Genomic DNA, 27,770 nt, shown 5'->3' on the forward strand with positions numbered 1-27,770 from the left:
TAATCTGAAGGAAAAGGTCAGAGAACTGAAGGACTTGGGAAGCAAAAGGAATACTCCATTGAATCCCGAGGACTTGTGCGATTGAACTATTCACCAGTATTTTTCTTTCATCCATCCACAGCACAGATTTTTTTGTATCTGTGTCAGGGTGTGTTTTACAAGGGTATTCAAGTTTTAAGTAGTAGAGTTTTATGTAGACAGCTCATTATTGTTTATTTGTGATTAGAATCTATTTTATTCGTAATGAATAGAAGTTCTTGTCAGGTACAGAAACTTGGTCCATATTTCCTGTTAATCTGAGTCTATCCTACAGATAAATTGGGGACTTGTACTTTGATAAAGCTTTTAACTTTCAATATGACTCTGAGAATACTTGGTCTTGATTTCCAGAGAACTGTCCCAGTGTGGTTTGACAGCCCATTGGAGCAAGCGAATGAATTTTTTAAATCACTGACGTAGCAATCAATGTGCATTGCTCTCCACCACTGGATGAGTGGGCTGGTGAGAGAAGCAGTGAAGGAAGCAGAGAATGAGGCAGCAAGCAAGCCAGTGAACAAAGCAGAAAATGGAAGAGTGAGGGGAGAGGCAGCAACAATGAGCATACCCCTTCAGGTTCCAGTGTGGTGCAGTTGCACAATGATAATGTCAATGACTGATGTCCTGTTCAAATGCATTGGCATGTAATACACCATCTTCCCAAAGTAATGATAGTTGTTCCCCAAAGATTCTTCTCTAATTGACAACGCACTGTTTGGTGTTTGGTGTGCTGAGGATGAGACCAGAATATACTAAATGTTAACTTTTAGTTTGTATTTGAACTTTATGTTCTGTTTCAGGAAACAACACAAAGACTAGTGCCTTGGCTCATGAAGAGATCATGAGCCTAGACAATGGACGGTTTCCAGCACTGGAACTCAACAACAGACGACTTTCAGTGAAGAATTCCTTCTGTAGAAAGAATGGCATCTACAACAGGTAGCTACCATTGCTCACAAATTTTTAAAAAATGTTACGTGTCATGAACGGATAGTTGAGTAAAGTAAGATTGAGGGACTGGTTTAAAATAAGGGTTGCCATTCTGTGCCAGGTCCAAAACAAAGATAAAATGAGTCTGGGGGCAGGCATTGCTACATAATACTTAAAATTTGCATGTGTTAAATCAAATTACTTCATCGATGCCCTGATTATGTGGACCCAAAGCTTGGTAGCAGGTACATTTATTTCTTTACAATTTCTCTTTCTGTGTTGAGAGATTTTCAGACACTTAGACGTTATCATGTTTTTTTTGGATTAGTTGTAATGCTTATGCTTCCCTACTGTGGCTTTGTATTTGCACTATATTTTGTATCCTGCTTTTGTGTTTGTTTATTTGGAGCCACTGACATGTTTTTTCAGTATCGTCTGACCACTTTTTTTGGTTCTTATTTATGTTATTTTTCTGGAATGTCTTGCTATTTATGACTGATTTAATAGTTTTGCTACATTAAATAGTGTATTTATTGTTGCTACCATCCTTAGTTCTTATATTTATTTGAAGGTAATTACATGGCATATTTTACCATGTTGCTGCCTTATATGCAAAATCCGATGGTATTAGATGAAGTTTCTTTTGCATATTTTTTAAAAAAGCCTGAACTCAGCTGTTGCCAGTTTGTACCTTAGACTAGTTTGTCTGAGGCAATACTGCATAGTTCATGAGCAATGCACCACTTCATCAAAAGTCACTGCCTGTGCACCTTGAAAATTCTCCATTGAGTTCTGGGATGGCAACTACACTCCTCTCTGATGACATTGAGTTTATTTTCAAAGTCTTGATCGTTTTCAAAAAATGGGAACAGTGGAACCCAGTTAAATTTCATATTTTACTGTAAAACCTTGAATACTAAAGAATGAAAGTCTGAACAGAATAGCAGAACTCCAAATTGTTGCACTTGAAAATTATTATATGAAAATGGAGTGTTGGATCAAAAACTGGACAGGTTGCAACTAAAGAGGAGTAAAAATCCTATAAGGTTCTGCATTCACATTCTTTATTGTGTTGATTCGACCTACAAGACTATAATTACAAACTGGAATTGCAATTGTTATGAAAATATCATCTAGTAGTGAAATAAAATCTAATTGCTGGTGTGTTTATTGCTCAAAATATCTCTTTGCAGAAATCCCAGAATTCAATAGGAAATGAAAATTTGATGTTTTACAAATGTGAATTTGCAGTGATGAATCTTATGTTTACCAAAGATCACATGGCTCCTGCCCCCACTTTTCACTCCATCTGTCCTTCGAGTCCTTTTCATGACATTTGCTTTGAAGTTGGCCTTCTATTTTGTAGATCAAAAATCAAATGTATGTTCATACAATCTTATGTCATTGTGAATATAATTCTTACAATGTGCACACAGTAGGTACAGCCTGCTGATACCCTGGTTTTTACTTTCTTTTAAATGCATGTGTACCAGATCCTGACTATGAGTAGTGTTGTATCAAATTGGCTAAAAAAAAGTTTTATGACTAAATTTCAGTTCCAGTTCACTGCTCTCTGGTTATGCTGCGTTTAGATCCTACTGTTAGTCCATTGGTGGCCCTGGATTAATAATAGAAAATTCTATCAGATTTTCAAAATCCAGACTGCAATCCAGTAATTTTCTTGCTGTAAAGACATATATATTAATCTTCTGTGAACCAGAATTGGACTTGGTTGTTATAATCTTCTTTGTTGAGTAAGAGCAGAAGATCTAGGAGCCGGGTGGACCATTCAGTCCTTGAAACCCACTCTGTCATTCACAGAGGTTATGGTTGATGATCTACGTCAATTTGCTGACACACACAGGTAAACTCCATATAAGGCTATTAGAAATTAGGAACGTGCTTGAGAGCTAAAGTGGAGCCATATCTCAATGAGAATTCAAACATTCAGGAGAGAAGGGAGGAAGTTGATAGTAAATAACGAGTTGGAGTTCCCTTTCAAACTCATGACATTGCACTAAATCTTAAATGCGTCCCATGAATATGACTTGAAGGGCACCTGGCATGAGAGCTGGAATACAGGTCATGTTGTTTATGCCGTGATTACCATCTTTTCTTCTGCCGTGGTAAGGCCAGCCTGCTGTAGAATAGGATGTCTCAATTATCAGATAATCCCATTGGTGCTTTCAAATTCATCTCTGTAGCAAAAATCTGACACAAGTTCACTAAAATTAATTGAAAGCCTGTACATTGTGAAAAATTTCTTGGTCAATAAAAATCCAAAAAAAAACCTGGGAGACTGTGCTTCCTTTTCTTTGTAAGATGATTCACAAATGTTCCTGGCGCTTCTAGCACCTGGATGAAAATTAATTTCAGGGACATCTGCCTAAAAAAGCTCATTTAATTAATATAAATGAAATTGATGATTGGTCAATCTTTATTTCCAAATGTTAATCAAACTGAATGTCACTACAGCAACTCGTATATACTATGTATTTAACACAGAACAAATATCTCAAAGTGCCTTACAGGTTAGCAAAGTGATACTGGAAAAACTGAGCTAATAAAGTGAGTTTTAAAGACTTCTTCAAGTGAAGAGAAGAAGGAAAAGACAGTGAAAGGCTTAGGAAAGAAATTCCGAAATCTCTGGCCCAGGTGATGAAAGGAATGACTGCCAATTGTGGGATGAAAGGAGGAGAAGCCATCCCAAAGGCGAAAGCTAGAGGAATGGAGAATTGTTTGGTGGACAAGAGAAGGTTGTAAGGGTTCAAAAATTCACAGAGCTATGGCATGTTAAAACTATGAAAGACTTTTGGCATAGGTGAGAAATTTAAATTAATGGCATAGGGAAACCAGAAACAAAAATATCACCAAGGTCCTGGTTGAGGAGTGAGCAGGACAATGTGTAAAACATAAGCAGAACATTTTTGAATAATCTAAACTTTACAGAGGCTTTTTGGCTGCCCAAGGGAACACAAAAACTTGAGTGTGGAAGTGACAAAAGTAACAGATGAGATAAGGCAGTTGCAGAATTGGGGATGTAATGGAGATGAAAGTTAGCATTAGGCACCTTTGTCCTCATTGCTCAGACCATTCAGTGTTAGAGTTGGGACATCATTTTGAAGTTGTACAGGATGTTGGTGAGGTCACTTTTGGCATCCTGTGTGCAGTTCTGGTACATTGGAGAGTGTTCAGAAAAGATTCACCAGAATGTTGCTGGGACTTGGGTGGGGGGTGTGGTGGGGTGGTGGTTTGAGGTATAAGGAGAGGCTGGATGGGCTGTGACTTCTTTCACTAGAGCATGGAAGGTTGAAGGGTGACCTTAGAGAGGTTAATAAAATCACAAGGGGCACAGATAAGATGAATAGCAAAGGTCCTTTCCATCGGGTGGGGTAGTCTAAAACTAGAGGACATTTTTAAGGTGAGAGGAGAAAGATTTAAAGGAGACCTGAGTGGCGACTTTTTCACACAGAGGGTGGTTCGTATGTGGAATGAACTGCCACACAAAATGATAGATGCAGGTATAATTACAACATTTAAAAGTCATTTGGACAGTTACATGAATAGGAAAGGTTTAGAGGGATATGGACAAAAGGCAGGCAAGTGGGACTAGCTCAGTTTGGAAAACATGATGGCTTGGGCAAGTTGGAATGAAGGGTCTGTTTCCGTGGTGTTTGACTCTATGACTCTCGACCATTTAATCCTTTGAGCATGTTCCACTATCCAGTGAGATTGCAGCCACTCTGTGACTTTACTCCATGTTCCTCTTTTCTCCCAAAATCCCTTCATTCCTTTTCTTTCGGTCTAGCATCAGCTGCCATTTGCAGGAAAGAATTCCACATTTCTACCATATTTCATGTGCGGATGTGTTTCCTAATTTCACTCAAGAAATGCCTGGGTCTCATTTTTAGACTACTCTGCCAAACCCAAACTTCCCAATTAGCTCCCTACCCCATCTGTTCCATGAAATCATTCATTAACCATCTGAATTACAGGAAATACAACTGTAGGTTACATAATCTCCCCTCATAGATTAAACCTTAGAATCCAGGTATCATTCGAGTAAATCTGCCCTGCACTCCCTTCAAACACAATGTACTTCTGCTGAAACATGGTACTCATTCCTGATCGGGATTCCATATGTGACCTAAGCAAAGGTGTGAACTGTTGCAGCATACTTCTACCCATTGTTTTCTAAACTAATAAAATATAAAAGCCTGGATTCTATTAGTTATTTTGATTGTTTACTATGCAATGGCATTTTAATGATCCAGGCACATGGACCCCAAACCTCATTAAACCTCCACTGTTTCTAACTTTTCACTGTTTAGAATTTGCACTGTTCTATCCTGTGAAGGACCAAAGTATATGGCTTTGAAATTACACATTGAATTTATTTGGCCATAGCTTTGGTTATTCATTTAACTTATCAGTGCCACTTTGTAATTTTATCCTGCTACCTACATTACTTAGTGTTGTATCTTCAATACAAATTTAGAGATGTGTTTCTTTATTTCATCATCCTTAATTATAAACTACAGTGATTTCCCAACAAGAGCTGTAATCTAACTGGAATGTTATTTCCCAATTTCTCCCGCTGTCTATCTTAAACAGAAGAGTAACATGCATTGTTTTCCATTCTAAAAGAACAATTCCTAAACCAAGATAACTTTGAAAGAGATAATAGGAACTGCAGATGCTGGAAGAATCTGAAATAACAAGGTGTAGAGCTGGATTAAAACAGCAGGTCAAGCAGCATCAGAGTAGCAGGAAGGCTGATGTTTCAGGCCTAGACCCTTCTTCAGAAAAATGGGCCAAACACAGGCAAATGGACAAACGAGGACAAACGATGAGGCATTCCACTCCCGTACATCTCAGGTGTCCTCCTTTTTCAAGGACCACAACTTCCCCCCTCAGTGGTGGAGAACGCACTCGACCGTGTCTCCCGCATTTCCCACAACTCATCCCTCTCAACCCCTCCCCGCAATAACAACCAAAACAAAATCCCCCTCCTCATGTACCACCTCACCAACCCCCGGATCCAACGCATCATCCTCTGACACTTCCGCCATCTGCAATCCGACCCCACCATCAAAGACAATTTTCCCTCCCCACCTTTATCTGAATTCCGGAGGGACTACTCTCTCTGGGACTCCCTTGTCAGTTCCACACTCCCCTCCAGCCCCAACACACACGGCACTGTACCCTGCAACGCAGGAAGTGCTACACCTGCCCCTACACCTCCCACCTCACCGCCATCCTAGGCCCCAAGAAGACTTTCCATATTAAGCAGATGTTCACCTGCACATCTGCCAATGTGGTATACTGCATCTGCTGTTCCTATTGTGGCCTCCTCTACATCGGGGAAACCAAGCGGAGGCTTGGGGACCACTTTGCAGAACACCTACGCTTCGTTCGCACTAAAAAAATGCACTTCCATTTCAACTCCCCCTCCCATTCCTTAGATGACATGTCCATCCTGGCCCTCCTGCAGTGCCACAATGATGCCACTCGAAGCTGCAGGAACAGCAACTCATATTCCGCTTGGGAATCCTGCAGCCCAATGGTATCAATGTGGACATCACAAGCTTCAAAATCTCCCCTCCCCGTACCGCATCCCAAAACCAGCCCAGCTCATCCCTCCTCCCACCTGAAGCCCCACTCCCATCTCCAAACTACTGAGCTCATCCCACCCCTTGACCTGTCCGTCCTCCCTGGACTGACTTATCTCCTCCCCACCTACACTCACCTTTACTGGCTCCATCCCCGCCTCTTTGACCTGTCTGCCTCCTCTCCACCTATCTTCTCCTCCGTCCATCTTCTATCTGCCTCCCCCTCCCTCCCTATTTATTTCAGAACCCCCATCCCCTCCCACATTTCTGAAGAGGGGTCTATGCCCGAAATGTGAGCCTTCCTACTCCTCTGATGCTCATTTGCCTGCTGTGTTCATCCAGTTCTACACATTGTTAACATTGAAAGATTCTAGTTAGAACATCTCCATCTACTCCTAGGGATTGGCATATGTTAATTTTGCTGAGGCCCTATTCCGAACTTAATATATTTCACTGCAATGTTTGACCTCTTCAGCAACTGTAAAAACTATTGCAAAATAATGACTCAACATGTCTGCTGTTTCCTTAGTTTTATTGACATTGAAACGTCTGTCAGTTTTCATGGGCCCTTATTGCATCCGATCACCCTTCTTTTCCTAAAATAATGTTGTGTTGATTTTGATACTCAATTTGTGCTGCCCTTACTGTTTGCTTTGCCAATCTTTGCTTTCTTTTAGCTCTCCCATTCGCCATTTGTTTTGTTTTTTAATTTTTTTTCTTAAAAGTTTCATGTTGTCTTTTATCTTTTAGACATCCATGGTCATTCTAGTGGGTAACTAGAGCTTTCACCCCCTTCTGTTAAGGGTGTAAACTGATTTTGTATCATCATCAATCCATTTTTGAATACTTCCTTTTTGCTTTACCCAGTGAGAAGTCACACGACACCAGGTGAGAGACCATCAGGTTTATTTGAAATCACAAGCTTAAGGTGAAATGAGAGAAGCACACAGAATTTGTAGGCAGAGAGATCAATGGGCAGAGAGAGATCATACAAATGGTGTGAGTGGAATGTCAAATAATAATTGCTTTACTAATTTTACTCCGGAAGTCAGCTACATGTATATCTAGAATCTTACAGTGAAACTTTCAGCTTTTGCTGGTGGTGAATTTGGAGGCACAAAGGATATTTAATTAGCTGGGATGAAGTCATAATTGAACCGTACTGTGGATGGGAAGGCCCCGATTGACCTTCTCCTCTACCTCTGCCAACTGAGGTCCTTAAGTGGCCAATTAATGACCACTTAAGGGTGTTATCCTGCTGTTAATCAGAGGGACCTCACTACAAGGGGTGGTGTCACTGTGCAGCATGCACACAAATGAAACCGTAAGCCTCTTGTCACCTTGGCAGAAGTGTGGGCCAGTGGAACCCCTCAATCAACGATAATCAGTGCTTGATCAAGGGACTGGACATCATAAAGAGGGAAGGAGGGCTTGTTAGAGACGTGCCCCTGCCCTTGCTTATGACATCCTTGCCTCTGTCTCCCCAGAGCTCCATTTCAGGGAATAGTCCACCAGGGCCCTCAACGCACCCTAATTGGAGTGCAGTTCAGTTGGCAGGACAGGTCTGTCTCTAGCTTCCTAGCGAGCAGTCAAGGAGCATCATTTATAAATAAGTGGTGACCTATTTCATAGAATCATACAGTTTCTACCATGTGGAAGCAAGCCATTCAGCCCACTGTGTCCACATCGACCCTCCGAATTGCAACCCACTCAGACCCATTCCCACCCTATCCTTGCATTTCCCAGCATAGACACTATGGGCAATTTAGCATAGTCAATCCACCTAACCTGCACATCTTTGGACTGTGGAGGAAACTGGAGCACCCAGAGAAAACCCACGCAGACGTGAGGTGAATATGCAAACTCCACACAGATGGTCACCTGAAGCTGGAATTGAACCCAGGTCTCTGCTGCTGTGAGGCTGCAGTGCTAACCACTGTGCCACACCAAAACCAAAGAAACACAGAAGTAGCAAAAATTTTTCTCTGGTTTTTCTTTGAAACAGTCATCTTGAAAGCCAGTGGAAGCAGAGTTCTGAATATGATTAAGGAAGAAACGAGCAGATTCTTGTTAAGCAAATGAGTGTATGATTATCAGGGATAGATGGAAATACGGATTCAAGGTTCCAAGTGGATCAGCCATGATCATATTAGATGATGGAGCTGGCTGAAGGAACCAGAAAGTTTACTCCTGCTCCTTGTTTGTATGCTCTTATGTAAGATTGATCTCACAGAGGCATTCAAAATCATGAGGAATCTGGACTAGGGATGAGATTGCACTGGAGACGATCTGAGGAGATTTACCAGGATATTGTCTGGGCTAGAGAGTTTTAGTTACGAAGAGAGATTGAATAGATTGAGGTTATTTTCCTTACAGCAGAGGAGGCTGGAGGGGGGATATAATTGAGATGTATAACAGTATGAGGAATATAGCTAGACAGGAAGGAATGTTTAACCTTGGAGGAAGGATCAGTTACTAGAGACAGGGTAGAATTGGGAGGACAGTCATAAGAATATAAAGAACATAAGAATTAGGAGCAGGAGTAGGCCATGCAGCCCCTCGAGCCTACCCCACCATTTAGCCGCCTGCTCACCATAACCCTTAATTCCTTTACTGTTCAAAAATTTATATAGCCTTGCCTTAAACACATTCAGTGAGGTAGCTTCAACTGCTTCAGTGGACAGGGAATTCTACAGATTTACAACCCTTTGGGTGAAGAAGTTCCTCCTGACCTCAGTCCTACATTTGCTTCCCTTTATTTTGAGGCAGTGCCCCCTAGCCCTAGTTTCATCTGCTAGTGGAAACAACCTCCCTGCTTCCACCTTATCTATTCCTTTCATAATCTTATATGTTCCTATAAGATCTCCCCTCATTCTTCTGAATTCCAATGAGTATAATCCCAGTGTACTCAGTCTCTCCTCATAATTCAACCCTCTCAACTCTGGAATCAACCGAGTGAATCTCCTCCGCACCCCCTCCAGTGCTAGTATATCTCTTCTCAAGTAAGGAGACCGAAACTGCACACAGTACTCCAGGTGTGGTCTCACCAGGACCCTATACAGCTGCAGCATAGCCTCCCTGTTTTTAAACTCCATCCCTCAAGCAATGGCAGACAAAATTCCATTTGCCTTTTTAATCGCCTGCTGCACCTGCAATCCCACCCTCAGCGATTCATGCACAAGGACACCCAAGTCCTTCTGCACAGCAGAGTGCTGTGATTTTTTTTACTGTTTTGTCCATTTTGCTGTTATTCCTACCAAAATAGATGACTTCACACTTATCAACATTGTATTTCATCTGCCAGACCTTTGCCCACTCACTCAGACTATCTATATCCCCTGGTGTAGACTTTCACTGTCTTCTGTACACTCTGCTCTACCACTCATCTTAACACACCACAGTTAGACCCAACTCCAAATTATCTATGTAAATTGTCAACAACTGCGGTCCTAACACTTATCCCTGAGGCACACCACTAGACACTGACCGCCAACCAGAAGAACACCCATTTACCCCTACTCTTTGCTTTCTACTGGTCAACCAATCCTCTATCCATGCCAATACATTACCAGTAATACTGTGCGACTTTACCTTATGTAGCAGCCTTTGGTGTGGCACCTTGTCAAATGCCTTCTGGAAACCGAGATTCACCACATTCACAGATTTCCCCACTGTTCACCATGCAAGTAATGTCCTCAAAGAATTCCACCAAATTAGTTAAACATGACCTACCCTTCGTGAACCCATGCTAGGTGTTCCCAATGGGACAGTTTGTATCCAGATGTGTTGCTATTTTTTTCCTTAATGATAGATTCAAGTATTTTCCCCACTACCGAAGTTAAGCTAACTGGCCGAGAGTTACCTGCTTTTTGTCTACTTCCTTTTTTAAACAGTGGCGTCACATTGGCTGTTTTCCAGTCTGCAGGAACCACCCCAGAGTTCAGTGAATTTTGGTACATAATTACTAGTGCATTTGCTATTTCCTCCATCACCTCTTTTAGTACCCTGGGATGCATTTCATCAGGGCCAGGAGACTTGTCTACCTTAAGCCCCATTAGCTTACCCAGCACTGCCTCCTTAGTGATAATGGTGGTTTCTAAGTCTTCACCTGCTATAACCTTCTTGCCATCAGTTTTCAGCATGTTGTTTGTGTCTTCCACTGTGAAGACCAACACAAAATAACTGTTTAACTTCTTGGCTATTTCCACATTCCCAGTTATTAAATTAGCCTTCTCATCCTCGAAAGGACCAATGTTTATTTTCACCACTCTTTTACGATTTACATATTTATAGAAACTTTTGCTGCCTGTTTTTATATTTTTGAGCTTGTTTACTCTCATAATTTATCTTACTTTTCTTTATAACTTTTTTTGTGGCTTTCTGTTGGCCTTTAAAGATTCCCCAATCTATTAGTTTCCCACTAACCTTTGCTTTTTTGTATGTTTTTTTAAACCTGATAAATTCATTTATTTCCGTAGATAACCATGGCTGACTATTTCTTTTCCTACAGTTCTTCCTTTTCATTGGAATATACTTCTGCTGACCACTGTGAAAAATCGTTTTGATAGTCCTCCACTGTTCTTCAATCGACCCACCATAAATTTTTTGTTCCCATTTTACCTTAGCTAACTCCTCCCTCATCCCATCATAGTCTCTTTGTTTAAGCACCGGGCATAGATACTGGATTTAACCTTCTCACGCTCCATCTGTATTTTAAATTCGACCATATTTTGATCTCTCCTTCCGAGAGGATCCCTAACTGTGAGATCATTAATTATTCCTGTCCCATTACACTGGACTAGATCTAGGATAGCTTGCTCCCTCGTAGGTTCCATTACATATTGTTCAAGGAAATTATCGCAGATGCATTCTGTGAACATCTCCTCAAGGCTGCCATGACCGACCTGGTTCGACCATTGATATGTAGATTAAAATCCCCCATGATAAATGCTCTACCATATTTACATGCATTAACTATATCTGTGTTTATTGCCTGCCCCACCACAGTGTCATTATTTGGTGGCCTATAGACCACACCTATCAGTGACTACTTCTCGCTGCTATTTCTAATTTCCACCCAAATGGATTCAATGTTTTGCTCAGTAGAACCTGTATCATCTCTCACTACTGCCCTGATATCATCCTTAAAAATCAGAGTGACACCACATTCCTTACCTTCCTGTCTGTCCTTCTGAACAGTTTGATACCCCTGCATATTTAACTCCTAGTCATGACCATCCTGCAACCATGTCTGTAATGGCCACTAAATCATACCCATTTGCCATGATTTGTGCCATCAACTCATCCACCTTGTTTCAAGTGCTTTGAGCATTCAGATAAAGTGCCCTTCTGCCAGTTTTTGCCCCTTTTTGGGTCCTATCACCTCCATTACTAACAGCTCTTGAATTCTCCTTCCCTTTCACCTTTTTCCAGATTTTCAATCGAGTTAAAGCTTCCTCGTCACCTGCTGCTTTGCCTTACATTAATTGTTATTCTCCATCTACGCTCACTCCTCCGTTCCCCCCTACTTATTAATTTAAAGTCCAGTTGACCACCCTGTTTAACCTTCTCGCCAGAACACTGGCCCCGTCCCTGTTCAGGTGGAGTCCATCCCAGCGGTATAGAACCCTCCTGTCCCAGAACTGATGCCAGCGCCCCATCAAAAGGTAACCCTCTTTCCCACACCACTCTTTTAGCCACACGCTTACTTCCCTGATCCTCGTCTCCCTATGTCAATTCGCACGTGGCTCGGGCAGCAATCCAGAGATTATGACCCTCGAAGACCTGTTTTTTAAATTTTGTTCCTAGTTTTTTCCGAATCCCAGAACAGGTCTTTTTTCCTCATCCTGCCTATGTGGTTGGTACCTACATGGACCACAACAACTGGATCCTTGGCCTCCCTCTCTAGTATCCTCTCAAGCCGGTCAGAGATGTCTCACACCCTTGGCACCAGGCAGGCAACACACCATGTGGGATTCTCTATCCTGCTCACAAAGGATACTGTCTATCCCCCTGTTGATGGAATCCCCTACAATCACAATCTGTCTTTTAGCTCCCCCCTCTTGAATGGCCTCCTGGAAAATATGCCATCGTCAATTGGCTCATCCTTCCTGCAGCCCTGTTCCTCATCCACTCAGGGAGCAAGTGCCTCATTCCTGTGGGACAATGTCAGGGGCTGCGGCTCCTGTGTTACTGTCTGCAGGGTCCCTCTACCTGCCTCACTCGCAGTCACACCCTACTGGCCCTGCCCGCCGATCGAATTCACATCAGTTAATCTACGAGGTGTAACTGCCTCCTGGAACACAGCATCCATTCTCAGATGTGCCGCAGTATTTGGAGTTCAGATTCCAGCTCATCAATTTTGAGTTAGAGCTCCTCAATCAGCCAACACTTGCCATAGATGTGGTCACTGCTGTTCTCAGTGGGATCAGCTAGCTCCCACATCATACAGCTACAACCCATCACCTGACCTGCCAGCTCTACTTAGTTAATTATTTAAAATTATTAGTTTTTTTTAGTTTTGCAGTGTTCTCAGCACCCGTAAGTTTACTCCATTGTATATTTGAACAGACTCCAGCTTTGCCTTGCAAACTGCTCCCAGAGGATTTGACATCTAGGTGACCTCCCTGAAAGATAACAAAGAGACGAGAGGGGAAAAAAAAGTGCAGATAGCTTACCTGAACAGTCAAAGTGGTATTGTTATGGAAGAAGGGAGGAAGGGATAAACCAAGAAACAACAGGCCAGTCAGTCTAATCTCAGAGGTGGGGAACCTACTGCAAGAAATTTGAATGGACAAAATCAGATTTTGCATTTAGAGAGATGGTGATTTATCAAAAACAATCAACATGACCTGACCAAATGGATTCAATTTTTTGAAGAGGCGACCAGGTGTATATTTGAGGGCAATGCATTTCACATAGTCTGCTTAGACTTCAGCAAGGCTTTTGATAAGTGAAACTGACAATGAAGGTAAGAGGTGATGGAATCTAAGGAAATTTGGTTATTTGGAAACAGAATTGGTTGAATGGCAGGAAGCAGAGGATGATGGCCAAGGGATGTTTGTGACAGGAAGCCTGTATCCAGAAGGGTTCCAAGGGATCAATGAGGTATATGTATAAACAGTTTAAACTTGAATATAGATAATAAAATGTGAGGCTGGATGAACACAGCAGGCCAAGCAGCATCTCAGGAGCACAAAAGCTGACGTTTCGGGCCTAGACCCTTCATCAGAGAGGGGGATGGGGGGAGGGAACTGGAATAAATAGGGAGAGAGGGGGAGGCGGACCGAAGATGGAGAGTAAAGAAGATAGGTGGAGAGGGTGTAGGTGGGGAGGTAGGGAGGGGATAGGTCAGTCCAGGGAAGACGGACAGGTCAAGGAGGTGGGATGAGGTTAGTAGGTAGCTTGGGGTGGGAGGAAGGGATGGGTGAGAGGAAGAACCGGTTAGGGAGGCAGAGACAGGTTGGACTGGTTTTGGGATGCAGTGGGTGGGGGGGAAGAGCTGGGCTGGTTGTGTGGTGCAGTGGGGGGAGGGGATGAACTGGGCTGGTTTAGGGATGCAGTGGGGGAAGGGGAGATTTTGAAACTGGTGAAGTCCACATTGATACCATATGGCTGCAGGGTTCCCAGGCGGAATATGAGTTGCTGTTCCTGCAACCTTCGGGTGGCATCATTGTGGCAGTGCAGGAGGCCCATGATGGACATGTCATCAAGAGAATGGGAGGGGGAGTGGAAATGGTTTGCGACTGGGAGGTGCAGTTGTTTGTTGCGAACTGAGCGGAGGTGTTCTGCAAAGCGGTCCCCAAGCCTCCGCTTGGTTTCCCCAATGTAGAGAAAGCCTCACCGGGTACAGTGGATGCAGTATACCACATTGGCAGATGTGCAGGTGAACCTCTGCTTAATGTGGAATGTCATCTTGGGGCCTGGGATGGGGGTGAGGGAGGAGGTGTGGGGACAAGTGTAGCATTTCCTGCGGTTGCAGGGGAAGGTGCCGGGTGTGGTGGGGTTGGAGGGCAGTGTGGAGCGAACAAGGGAGTCACGGAGAGAGTGGTCTCTCCGGAAAGCAGACAGGGGTGGGGATGGAAAAATGTCTTGGGTGGTGGGGTCGGATTGTAAATGGCGGAAGTGTCGGAGGATAATGCGTTGTATCCGGAGGTTGGTAGGGTGGTGTGTGAGAACGAGGGGGATCCTCTTGGGGCGGTTGTGGCGGGGGCGGGGTGTGAGGGATGTGTCGCGGGAAATGCGGGAGACGCGGTCAAGGGCATTCTCAATCACCGTGGGGGGGAAGTTGCGGTCCTTAAAGAACCACCACCCAAGACATTTTTCCATCCCCACCCCTGTCTGCTTTCCGGAGAGACCACTCTCTCCGTGACTCCCTTGTTCGCTCCACACTGCCCTCCAACCCCACCACACCCGGCACCTTCCCCTGCAACCGCAGGAAATGCTACACTTGTCCCCACACCTCCTCCCTCACCCCCATCCCAGGCCCCAAGATGACATTCCACATTAAGCAGAGGTTCACCTGCACATCTGCCAATGTGGTATACTGCATCCACTGTACCCGGTGCGGCTTTCTCTACATTGGGGAAACCAAGCGGAGGCTTGGGGACCGCTTTGCAGAACACCTCCGCTCAGTTCGCAACAAACAACTGCACCTCCCAGTCGCAAACCATTTCCACTCCCCCTCCCATTCTCTTGATGACATGTCCATCATGGGCCTCCTGCACTGCCACAATGATGCCACCCGAAGGTTGCAAGAACAGCAACTCATATTCCGCCTGGGAACCCTGCAGCCATATGGTATCAATGTGGACTTCACCAGTTTCAAAATCTCCCCTTCCCCCACTGCATCCCTAAACCAGCCCAGTTCATCCCCTCCCCCCACTGCACCACACAACCAGCCCAGCTCTTCCCCCCCACCCACTGCATCCCAAAACCAGTCCAACCTGTCTCTGCCTCCCTAACCGGTTCTTCCTCTCACCCATCCCTTCCTCCCACCCCAAGCCGCACCCCCAGCTATCTACTAACCTCATCCCACCTCCTTGACCTGTCCGTCTTCCCTGGACTGACCTATCCCCTCCCTACCTCCCCACCTACACCCTCTCCACCTATCTTCTTTACTCTCCATCTTCGGTCCGCCTCCCCCTCTCTCCCTATTTATTCCAGTTCCCTCCCCCCATCCCCCTCTCTGATGAAGGGTCTAGGCCCGAAACATCAGCTTTTGTGCTCCTGAGATGCTGCTTGGCCTGCTGTGTTCATCCAGCCTCACATTTTATTATCTTGGAATCTCCAGCATCTGCAGTTCCCATTATCTCTAAACTTGAATATAGGAGGGTTGACTAGTAAGTTTATGGACATTATGAAAATTGATCACATGGTAAATACAGAGGAGAGTAACCTTAGATTACAGAAGGAAAAGAGACAGGCTGATCAGTGGCAAATGGAATTCATTTCGGACAAGTGTGAGGTGATGCACTTGGACAGGACAAAAAAGACTGGGGAATACTTGAAGGGTTACTGGAATGCACTGAGGATCAGAGGGGCCTTGGTGCACATGCCCATCAGTCCCTTAAACTGCCAGGACAAGTAGATGAAGTGCTTAAGAAGGCATATGGAATACTGGTCTTTACTACTTGAGATATAGAGTTTAAGAGCAGGGAGGTGATGCTGGAACTGTATAAAACATTGGTTAGGCCACAGCTAGAAACATTGTGTGCAGTTCTGTAATCTACATTATAGAAGGAATGAGACTGCACAAGAGACAGTGCAGAGGAGATTTATCAGAATAACAAGATGTGGAGCTGGATGAACACAGCTGGCCAGGCAGCATCAGAGGAGCAGGAAAGTTGACGTTTCAGGTCTGGACCCTTCTTCAGAAATGGGGGAGGGGAAGGGGGCTCTGGAATAAATAGAGAGAGGGAGGGGGTGATGATAGAAGGTGGATAGAGGAGCAGGTAAGTAGAGAGAAGATGGACAGGTCAAGCAGGCGGGGATGGAGCCAGTATAGGTGAGTGTTGGTCGGGAGCTGGGATGGAGGTTGGTCAGTGAGGGGAGAGGGGCTGGTAGATGGGAAAGATGGACAGGTCAAGAAGGCAGGGACCAGCCGGGCTGGTCTTGGGATGAGGTCGGGGATGGGGAGATTTTGAAGCTTGTAAAGTCCACATTGAGACCATTGGGCTACAGGGTTACCAGGTGGAATATGAGGTGCTGTTCCTCCAGCCTTTGGGTGGCATTGTTATGGCACTGGAGAAGGCCCAGGACGGTCATGTCTTCCAAGGAGTGGGAGGGGGGAGTTGAAGTGATTCGTAACTGGGAGGTGATGTTGTTTGTCAGGAACTGAGCATAGGTGTTCCACAAAACAGTCTCCTACCCTCCGCTTGGTTTCCCCGATGTAGAGGAGGCCACATCGGGAACAGCGGATACAGTATATCACTTTAGTGGATGTGCAGGTGAACATCGTTTAACGTGGAAGGTTTTTAACTGAAGCAAACTTGATGGACAGAAGGTCTTTTCCTGTGCTGTATACCTCTGTGATTCTTTGAATCTTCAACAATACAGTTAGAATACTAACCCTTTCACAATAGATTTGAAACGTCTGTAAGGCTATGATGTTACACCATGTTCTTGTGATCAGACAAAGTGCACTTTTGGAACTGTGTCAAACCGTTCTGGGAGATCATTGATCCTTTGAGTTTGCTGAGTTAATTGATCTCACCAGAAATATCAATAGGGGTTTGACCTTGGCTCGCTTGGGCTAGGAATGAAAATTCAGATAATATTCCCTCTCTTGATGACAATACAATGACTCCTGATACCGGACAACATATAGGGACAGGATAAAGAACAGCTATGATGCCTCCTATACCAATGTTTTCTGAAAGTTGACAAGTGTCCATGGAACTAAAGCTTTGCAAGCTCAGTGCCTTTGGTGGGAGTAGGGAGAAAATATTTATTAAAATAGCTAGTGGAGTTAAGAACTATTCCACAGGAATGACATCTCATGCTTTAATAACAGAGACATTCGCTCATTTATGAACCTAACTTTGGAACTAATAAGCAGTACTAATATGTTTCAGAACAGTTTGAACACTAAACATTATTTGGCTTTCTGGGAAGAAACAACATAAATGGTGTCAAGTTAAACTCTGCCAATATGATCGAAATTGTTTATGCTGCCACAGAAGGCTTTAACCTTCAAATATGAAACAACAGTGAAGGTCATGTAGAGTACCAAGGACTAAAACTCGAAAATAATGGAAAAACCCAGCAGTTCAGGTACAAGTTGTGTAGAGAAAAAGAAAATGAGGTGACATTTCTGATCAGAGATTACATCATTGACCTGAAACGCTAGCTCGGTTTCTCTCTCCAAAGGTACGAGCTGACTTGCTGTGTGTTTCTATTATTTTCAGTTATATTTCCAACACTTGTTCCAGTTTCCAGAGAGCAACAGGAAGACTGATTGAATATGGACTGAAGGAAATTGAGTCAATAAGTGTAAAATTCTGTTTTTTCCAAAATGTTCCAGGTTCAGAAATATATTTTGCTGTAATTTGGAAATATTTTTATAAAAGCTTTTGCAAAGATGTGAGATGACTAAATATTGAAATTTGAGTGAAGTAAAAAAGCAAAGCTTTGAAGAAATTATTCTGTTTCTCTCTTTTAATACTGTCTGGCGAGAAGCTACTTTTGCAGCTGGTGTACTTGGTGACTGCTTGGGTGCTTTCAGGTGGCATGTTTGGCTGGTCCGTGGGTAGCAGCAGGCAGGCTGTGGCTTGGACCTCCCAGAAGGAGATAGTCTGCCTTCTTGCTATAGCAGATGAGGCAGGAGGCCTCGTAGACGATGCGCTTGAACATGGCGTTGACTAACAAGTTGGTGACAGTCATGGTGGAGGAGATGATGATGTCCAGTTGGAACTGTTTCTGCACCTTGTAAATGTAGGTGCTGTATTTCTCCTTCTGGCTTTTCTTGTGCTTCGTCTCACCATTGGTGAAATTATTGGTTGCTGCTTTCTTGGGAGCCTTTTGGGATGTAATGCTTTAGGCTTATCTTGACAATCTTTTTACAATCTCCTTCTTCAAAAGTCATTGACAGCTATGCTAAGGCACAGATCCATGGTGATTTGTCATTATTTATCCTCACAAAATGGCAATCAAATAGCATTTGTAACATTCATCTCAGTAGCTCAATGCTTATGTTTATGCTTCACATAAGCCTTCCCAAACTCTGCCTAATCCCATCTCTTCCTTACCCTTTGCATTTCTGTGCAGCTTCTCATTGAATCCATCCAGTGTTATCACCTCAGTTACTTCTTATGATATAGATACACATTTAGTCACTCTCTGGTGAAGACAATTTTCCCAAATTTGCTGTTGATTTTATTACTATCTTGTATGCATCTTGCTGCCAGTTCTGGACTTCATGCGTGAGGAAATGTCTTCTTTGTCTTTAACTGAGAAAACCTTTAGATCATCTTGAAGATCTCTATCAAGTGACCCCTCGTACTTAAGAGGCCAATCCTATTGGATCTTTCCTGACATCTGTAACTTGTTAGTTCTGGTATTATGTAAGCAAATAGTTTCCATCACTGCCATACTTAAAACATTCCCTTTTTGTTTGGTGGTGGGGGGGGGGGTGCTGCTTCTTGTGGTACAATGGTAGAGACCTACCCCTGGATTTGGAGGCCTCAATTCAAGTCCCACCTGCTCCAAAAGCATGTAATAATATCTTTGAATATGTTGATTAGAAAAATAGGTTTAATTAAAATTCAAGCAAAACTTTAGGGCAGACTTGTCATGCAGTAGTAATAGCCCTATCCCTGGAACGGGTTCAAATCCCATCTGCTCCAAAGGTTTGTAAAAGTGTCTCTGATCAGGTTGAATAGAAAAATAGGTTAAATTCAAATGCTCCCATTTCTCACTTGGGCCCAAAACATCTGGTGCTCTTTTGTGCAACAGTATTGCCCCTACATCTGAGCAAGGAGGCTTAAGTTCAAATACCAGCTGATCCAGAAGTGTGTAATAACATCTCTGAATAGGTTGATTTTAAAAAAGTTAATAAAAACAAATTTTGAATAATTCAAGCAAAACATCTTGTACATGTTAAACTCCAGTTCCCTTCAAACAGATGCAATTTTCATAAATTTGATATCCAAATATGACTTGTGGGTTTTATACTTTAAGAGAAGGTCTGAATTTAGCAAAGTTGGGAGAAGTAGGATACCCTTTGTTTCAGGGACACCTACGGGAGTGATACCTGCTTTATTTTGTGCTTGAAACCAGTAAGACTACTTGTATATTGAGTTACAGTTTGGAGTATATCTGTGCAACGGATGCTTTCACACACTGTGTCTCTGAGGCTACTTACTCCTCATCCAGAAGTAAGGTCCTTCAACACCTTATGTACTGTAACATTCCCTTATCAGTACGTGGGTTATAAAGTACAACTCACCAATATAGTATCAAAGACGACATCTTCACTTGTTCATTTCAGTCTTGTGTTTTCTCTTTCTCTGAAGTCAGCATCATGTGATTAGATAAATCATCATGGAGTCATAGTGATGTACAGCATGGAAATAGACTCTTTGGTCCATGCACACCAGACATCCAAAATTTATCAAGTCCCATTTGTCAGCATTTGATCCACATCCCTCTAAACCCTTCCTATTCATTTATACATCCAGCTGCCTTTTCAATGTTGTTTTTGTACCAGCCTCCACCACTTCCTCTGGCAGCTCGTTCCATACGCTGACCACCTTCTGCATGAAAAAGTTGACCTTCAGTCCCTTTTATATCTTTCCACTCTTACCTTAAACCTATGCCCTCTAGTTTTAGACTCCCCTACCCTGGGGAAAAGCCCTTGGCTGTCCATCTTATCCATGTCACTCATGATCTTATAAACTTTGGGGTCAGTTCTCAGCCTCTGACATTCCAACAAAAATAGCCCAGCCTATTTCACAATATCTTTCCTATAGTAGGGAAACCAGAATTGAATGCAGTACTCCAAAAGTAGCCTAACCAATGTCCTATACAGCTGCAATATGACTTCCCAACTCCTGTACTCAATGCAATGATCAATAACTGCAAGCATACCAAACGCCTTCTTCACTATTCTGTCTATCTGCGATTCCATTTTCAAGGATCTACACTCCAACATCTCTTTGTTCGGCAACATCCACAGGATCTTATCATTGTAAAAGTCCTGCCCAGATTTGCCTTTCCAAAATGCAGCACCTCACATTTATCTCAATTAAACTCCATCTGTCACTCCTCGGGCAACCAGCACATGGATCAAAGTCGTGTTGTACTCTGAGATAATCTTCTTAGCTTTCAACTACACCACCAATTTTGGTATTATCTGCAAACTTACTAACCATACCTTCTATATTCACATCTAAATCATTGATATAAAATGATAAAATGACGAAAAGCAGTGGACTCAGCACTGAGCCTTGCAGCACACCACTGGTCACAGGCCCCAACACCACCCTCTGTCTCCTACCCTCGAGCCGGTTCTGTATCCAAACGGCTACTTCTCCCTTTACTCTATATGATCTAACCTTGTTGACAGGTCTGCCATATGGAACCTTGTCAAGTGCCTTACTGAAGTCCATGTAGACTACAGCCGCTGCTCTGCCTTCATCAGTCCTGAACGTCACTTGCTCAAAAAACTCAGTCAAGTTAGTGAGACATGATTTCCCACACACAAAGTCGTATTGACTCCCCTTAATCAGTCCTTGCCATTCCATATGCATGTAAATCCTGTCCCTCAGAATCTCCTCCACCAACTTGCACAACACTGATGCCAGGCTCACCAGCCTATAGCTCCCTGGCTTTTCCTTACCACCTTTCTTAAATAATGGCTCCATGATAGCCATGAGTGAGGTTGGCTGTCAGTGATCCAACTATCTTAGCAAGGGGCTCAGCAATCACTTCCTTTGCTTTCCACAAAGTTCTGGGGTACGCCTGATCGGGTCCCTGGGATTTATCCACCTTTTTCCATTTTAAGACATCCAACACCTCCTCCTCTGTAATATGGACACTTTTCAAGATATCATTAATTATTACTCCAAGTTGCCTGGCTTCCATATTCTTCTCCACAGTAAACATTAATAGAAAATATTTGTTTAGCATCTCACCCATTTCCTGCATTTCCACACATAAGCAGCCTTGTTGATTTTTAAGGGACCCTATTCTCTCCCTGGTTACTCTTTTGTCGTTAATGTATTTGCAGAATCTCTTTTGGATTTTCCTTCACCCTATTTGTCAAAGCTATCTCATGTCCCCTTTTTGCCCTCCTGATTTCCCTATTGAGTATACTCCTACTGTCCTTATAGTCTGCTAGTAATTCATTCGATCCTGCTATCTATACATGACAGATGCTTCCTTAGTTTTCTTGACAAGAACTTCAATTTCTCTAGTCATCCAGAATTCCCTACCCCTACCAGCCTACTACCCTTACAGGAACATTCTGTCTCTGGACTCTCGTTATCTAATTTTTGAAGGCTTCCCATTTTCCAGCCGTTCCTACACTTGAAATAAGCACACCAAACCACTTTTGAAAGTTCTTGTCTAATACCGTGAAAATTTACCTTCTTCCAATTTAGTATTTTAATTTTTAGATTAGGTCTATCATTTTCCATTACTATTTTAAAATTTACATGAACATCCACATAATTTGTGCCCATTCAGCCTGTAGGAAATAGACATGAATATAAGTAAAAAGTGGATAAATTAATTGGAACTATCAAGCTGCCAAGGCATTTACATGTCCTAGCATTTAATTTATATCAAGAAGTCTGCAATTTATATTAAAAAGAATCAGTGCTTGCTCTTAAACACCGTTTATTATTAGCCTTTGGGTTATCATTTAGGATTTGAACTCTGACTGACTTCAGAACCCATCATTTTGCAAGTGCAGTGTCTGTCAGCCCACAGTTTGATTGACAACTACAAATTTTTGTGAGGCAATGTATACAAATGATTGCCTCTATAAGGGATTAAATTATTGAAGAAATTTAAATGTAGTGAATGGGTTTTATCAATGAGAGTATTCGTTTTAAAGTGGTAATCAATAGACACTTAGAATCTTATTTTATCTGTGAGGCACCATGTGACAGCCTTGGAGCTGTTTCCAAATGTGGCATACCTGTCCTTGGGGGCACTCAGCTTTGTCGAATCTGATTCCCTGATGCAGGAGCAAAAATTCAGGATTTAATTGTGGGAAGCTACTTCATTATGACAAAAATGGATTGTAGCCTTGTTCAATGACTATATATTCATAGCAGTGAATCACTGAATAATAATCAGACAAATTTGCCTTCTTTCTTTTTTACCCTCAACGTGAATTTAGATTAAACCTGCTAACAGAACAGACAGAGTTAAATTGAGAATGTGCTGTGTTTTCACCAAAACATAATTTAGAAATACCAGAATTGTCTGATTACCAACCAAATATTCTTCAATAAATTTCCTACATTATTCTGAAACCTGAAACAACACAAATATCCAATTTTATAAAATAAGCATGACCAGAGAATATTGGCAAGCTGCTCAACATAGAGGGTAGCATGGTGGCTCAGTGGTTAGCACTGCTGTTTCTCAGCACCAGGGACCTGGATTCGATTCCACCCTTGGGTGACTGTCTGGGTGGTCCAGTTTCCTCCCACAGTCCAAAGACATGCAGGCTAGGTGGATCGGCAGTGCTAAATTGCCCATAGTGTTCAGGGATGTGTATATTAGGTGGGTTATAGAGAGACAGGTCTGGGTGGGTTTATCTGAGACTTGGTGTGGGCTTGTTGGGCAAAAGGGACTGTTTCCACACTGTAGGGATTCTATGATAAAGAGACACAGACATGGACTGAAATTGGAGCCTTTGAATCTTTTAATAGCATGCTGGACCTCTAGTCTACATTTTGGGAATGGGGTCAAGAATAAAAAGAGCAAAATAATAGAAATGCACAGGTTCATTGCCATTTGAAAAGGGAAACAGTATGTTCTGGTTTCAGATATGAGTTGTTTACAAGAACTTTGCTATACAAATGTTCAGGAGCTTTACATAATCCTTGAGCATCTTAAGCTTCATTATTACTGAATATCCAACAACATTTGGGGAAGAAAACTCAAATTATCAACACAGTTCCACCTTATTTTCTATTCTGTCTGTCCTTCCGAAACATTGAGTATCCCTGAATATTCACTTTCCAGTCTTGGTCACCATGCAGTCATAATACTACAATTACAGAGATAACAAGGTGTAGAGCTGGATGAACACAGCACGCCAAGCAGATTCAGAGGAGCAGGAAAGCTGATGTTTCAGGTTGAGACCCTTCTTCAGAACCTTGGGTCTTGCTGCACTTCCCAGAGGGATCGTCACCCTCACCAGTTTCCAGAATGGACTACAGATTAGCAAGCAAGGTAGATTCAGGAAATGTCTGCCCAGCTCATCCCCGCCTCCCTAACCTGTTCTTCCTCTCATCTATCCCATCCTCCCACCTTAAGCCGAACCTCTATTTCCCACCTACTAACGTCATTCCGCCTCCTTGAGCTGTCCATCCTCCCTGAACTGACCTATCCCCTCCCCACCTCCACTCTCCTCTCCACCTATCTTCTCCTCTGTCCATCTTCTGCCCGCCTCCCCCTCTCTGCCTACTTATTCCAGAACCCTCTCCCCATCCCCCTCTCTGATGAAGGGTCTGGCCCCGAAATGTCAGCTTTTGTGCTCCTGAGATGCTGCTTGGCCTGCTGTGTTCATCCAGCTTCACACTTTGTTATCTTGGATTCTCCGGCATCTGCAGTTCCCATTATCTCTGATCAATGTCTGCACTACCTGCCTGGTTTCCTTAGTTTGCCTGGCAGACAGCCATTCCCTCTCTGCCAGTATGCTTCTCATTTGCAGAGTGACCATCACCCTATTTGTACTATTCACATGGTGCTCATTCTCATGGATACGTGACAATGCCTACTGTCACTGCTCAACTTCCAAAACCTGGAGTTCAAGCTTGTGCAGCTGCTGACACTTTCTGCAGATATGTTTCATACATTTGGTACCACACGATATACACTGCACTTGCCCCCTCTGACCTGCCATTCTGTATCTCTTACAAACTGTTTTACTTGTAGAATAGGTATGAACTTACTACAAAAACTTAACAAGCTATTTCTCAAAAGGAGATGATAAAAAGTCTACAGCCTTTAACTAAATAGCCAACTGTCACTTAAAAGAATATTATTCAAACTTACCCACAAATCACCTGCCTTTCGCTGCACTCATGATGTCACGCTGCCATTGCTGTCAGTACGCGTAGGCTTACCGGACAACACCTTACTCCCTCGCCAGCTCACTTCTCATTCGGAGAATTTATTTCTACCATTAAGTCTTAATTGAGGCACTTTTTAAATCCCCTCTTCCCTGAATTCCCAAGCTACTCACTCCCCCTCTGCCTCACTGCGGAGCAGTCTCCCTCACTCCCACACTACGGCTTACTCAGTAAAAATGGATTTTAGTTTTAAAAGTGAAGAGATTTGGACCCAAAGTCCAGCTATTTTTGCTCTTTACAGATTAATCTACGACTGAAATCAGTGTTTTTCTGCAAAAAGGAGGTCATTTTTTTGTACTTACTGATTGATTTGATTTTTCCAATTACTTTTCCTTAATCTACTTCCTTCCACAGTATAATAGCTATCTGCCAGATTTTGAGCCCGACAATCTGGCTTCAGGGCTAGCTGCCCAGAAATTTTTATGACTGCAGATGAAATGGAAAAATTCTTCTTGTTGAACACATTATGTTCTTGGCTCACCAGATGTAGAATGTATCCAATGGGTCGTTTAGACCAGAAAGTACTAGAATCAATCTCAATCTGTTGGTCTGACTTGAAGCAGCAGTTACAACATCAGAATTCATTGAATCATAGAACGATTGCCACATAAAATGAGGTTGATAGGGCTATCATATCCCTGCTGGCTTTCTGCAAGTGTAACTGAGTTAGCCTCATATACCTGGTTTTCACGTGTCAACTTGCAATTCATTTTTCTTCTGATTTGATTCAGTTTGAAAGCTATAGTCAAATCTGCTTCCATTTCACTTTCAGCCAGTGCACTTGTTGCCTCTGGTTCTTTTGACGTTGCTTTAAATCGGTGTCTATTGGTTCTCAATCCTTCTACCAATGGGAACAGATCGGACCCCACATGACTTTGAACACCTTAGTCCAACCTTCTCCTCTTGAAAGAGAATAAGACAACTTTTTCCAATCAAGCCACGGAATTGAAGCATATTCTTTCAGAATGCTATTTCTTTCTTCTTCAATTGTGGTGCATATATTTAGACACAACACTCCAGGTTAATCTGAATCAGTGTTTTATAATGTTTAAACATAACTTGTTACTTTTGTACTCTACACCTCTATTTATAAAATCCAGAATCTAATAGACCTTCTGTTCTTGTTTTGCTATTTACAACAATTTATACATATGTCCCTAGGCCCTGTAGAGCTCAGACTAAGCAGAGAAAATCAATCCAAATTTTTAGCTGAATCACTTTCCAACAAACAATAATACAGTCAGTGCAAGGAGAGGATCAACCATAGCTTTTGTACCTTCTGAATGCGAAGCCTTCCAAGACTCTTTAATGAGGCTGGCAAGTGCTTTATGAAAAGCATTATGTTGGTAATGGTTTACGTATGGGAATATATAAATATCACCTCCCATAATGATGCTGTAATAGAGCCCAGAACTGAGAAACCCGCAAAGAATGATCATAGCTTTTTATCAGAATAAGACTTACTCAGGTAGAGCTAGAGATGGTCTATAACAAACTAGTCTGTTTATTTGAACATCCCAACAACTCCATGAGAGAGAGATTGTCAAACTTCAAAAACATTCAAGCATTTGAAACAATCTAAATAAAATATACGTTTTAAACTGATTCCTCATAAATATATTTCAATAATAATTTGGATTAAACTGGGAGTCATGCAAGTTCTTTTATTTTATTCTTATTCTTTTATTTTTAACATAAATTCACATTTACATTGTGCTATCAGCAATCTAAAACTTCCCAAGGTTGTTCACATAAAGATTGTATGCCCAGCAACAGTAGAAAAGCTTTGAAACACAAGCACATATGCTGTCTTGAAAATCATCATGTAATGCAAAATAATATTAAACCTAATTTGCAATCACACGAAAAGGCATTGCAACTTCAGGATTTTATCTGTATTTTTGACAGTGTGTATTCGTTATGGGACTACACATGCATTCTTAATCCATCTGGTTATGAAAACGAAACATCGAGCTCAAAAATAGTGGTTTGAATGAGGTGTTTTGATGACTTGGAGTGATGTTGCAGCCATACAGAACATTAGTTAAGCCACTTTTGGAAGGCTATGCTCAATTCTGGTCTCCCTGCTACAGGAAAGATGTTGTTAAACTTGAAAGCGTTCAAAAAAAAGATTTGAGTAGATGTTGCCAGAGTTGGAGGGTTTGACTTATAGAGACCGGCTGAACAGCTATTTCCCCTGGACTGTCAGAGGCTGAGGGGTGAACTTGTATAAGTTTATATAATCATGAGGGGCTTGGATAAGGTGAATAGCCAAAGTCCTTTCCCCAGGATAGGGAAGTCCAAACCCAAAGAGCAGAGGTTTAAGGTAGAAGGGGAAAGATTTAAAAGCTACTTAAGGAGCAATTCTTTCAAACTGAGCGTGGTGCATGCATGGAATGAGCTGCCAGAGGTGGTGGAGGAGGCTGGTATAATTACAATATTTAAAAGGCATCTTGCTGAGTATATGAATGGGAAGGATTTAGAGGGATATGGGCCAAATGCAGGCAAATGGGACTATATAAATTTAGGATATCTGTTCAGCATGGACTAGTTTGACTGAACGGTGTGTTTCCGTGCTGTACATCTTTAAGGCCCTAGGACAGTGAGGATAAGAGAAGCTACTGAAATTCAAGCTTGTAGCCCTTACAGTCCTACGTTTACTAAACCTTAAATCTACTTTCCTATTGGATTGTGTAAGTTAATATCTGCAATTTATGATAATATTACTCTTGTAACTGTTCTTTATGCCTGTGGCACAGACTTATGTAAATGCCATCAGTTATTTTCCCCTGCTGTCTGATCAGATTTTTGTTGGGTTTCTGGTCACTATGCTTTAATTGCAGGGCAGTTCATCCAGAGGGCCATCTGGTAAGGGACT

At 42.5% G+C, this 27,770-nt stretch overlaps 1 protein-coding gene and 1 long non-coding RNA gene across 6 annotated transcripts in view; one reads left to right on the plus strand and one right to left on the minus strand.

The window, feature by feature from the left end:
- LOC125463653 (uncharacterized) overlaps positions 1 to 25,157 on the minus strand; it is a 128,378-nt gene extending 103,221 nt beyond the window's left edge. For both annotated transcript variants that reach the window (XR_009447073.1, XR_009447074.1), the window contains exon 1: positions 24,816 to 25,157. This is a non-coding gene — a long non-coding RNA (uncharacterized LOC125463653). The remainder of the gene's footprint in view (positions 1 to 24,815) is intronic.
- sdk2b (sidekick cell adhesion molecule 2b) overlaps positions 1 to 27,770 on the plus strand; it is an 892,722-nt gene that overhangs the window by 796,263 nt on the left and 68,689 nt on the right. For all 4 annotated transcript variants that reach the window (XM_059653700.1, XM_059653701.1, XM_048555196.2 and 1 more), the window contains one exon: positions 837 to 975. In XM_059653700.1, the coding sequence (XP_059509683.1) occupies positions 837 to 975 (139 nt within the window). The remainder of the gene's footprint in view (positions 1 to 836; positions 976 to 27,770) is intronic.

The sequence above is a fragment of the Stegostoma tigrinum genome, chromosome 22, assembly GCF_030684315.1.
Source record: "Stegostoma tigrinum isolate sSteTig4 chromosome 22, sSteTig4.hap1, whole genome shotgun sequence".
Classification (NCBI taxonomy): domain Eukaryota; kingdom Metazoa; phylum Chordata; class Chondrichthyes; order Orectolobiformes; family Stegostomatidae; genus Stegostoma; species Stegostoma tigrinum.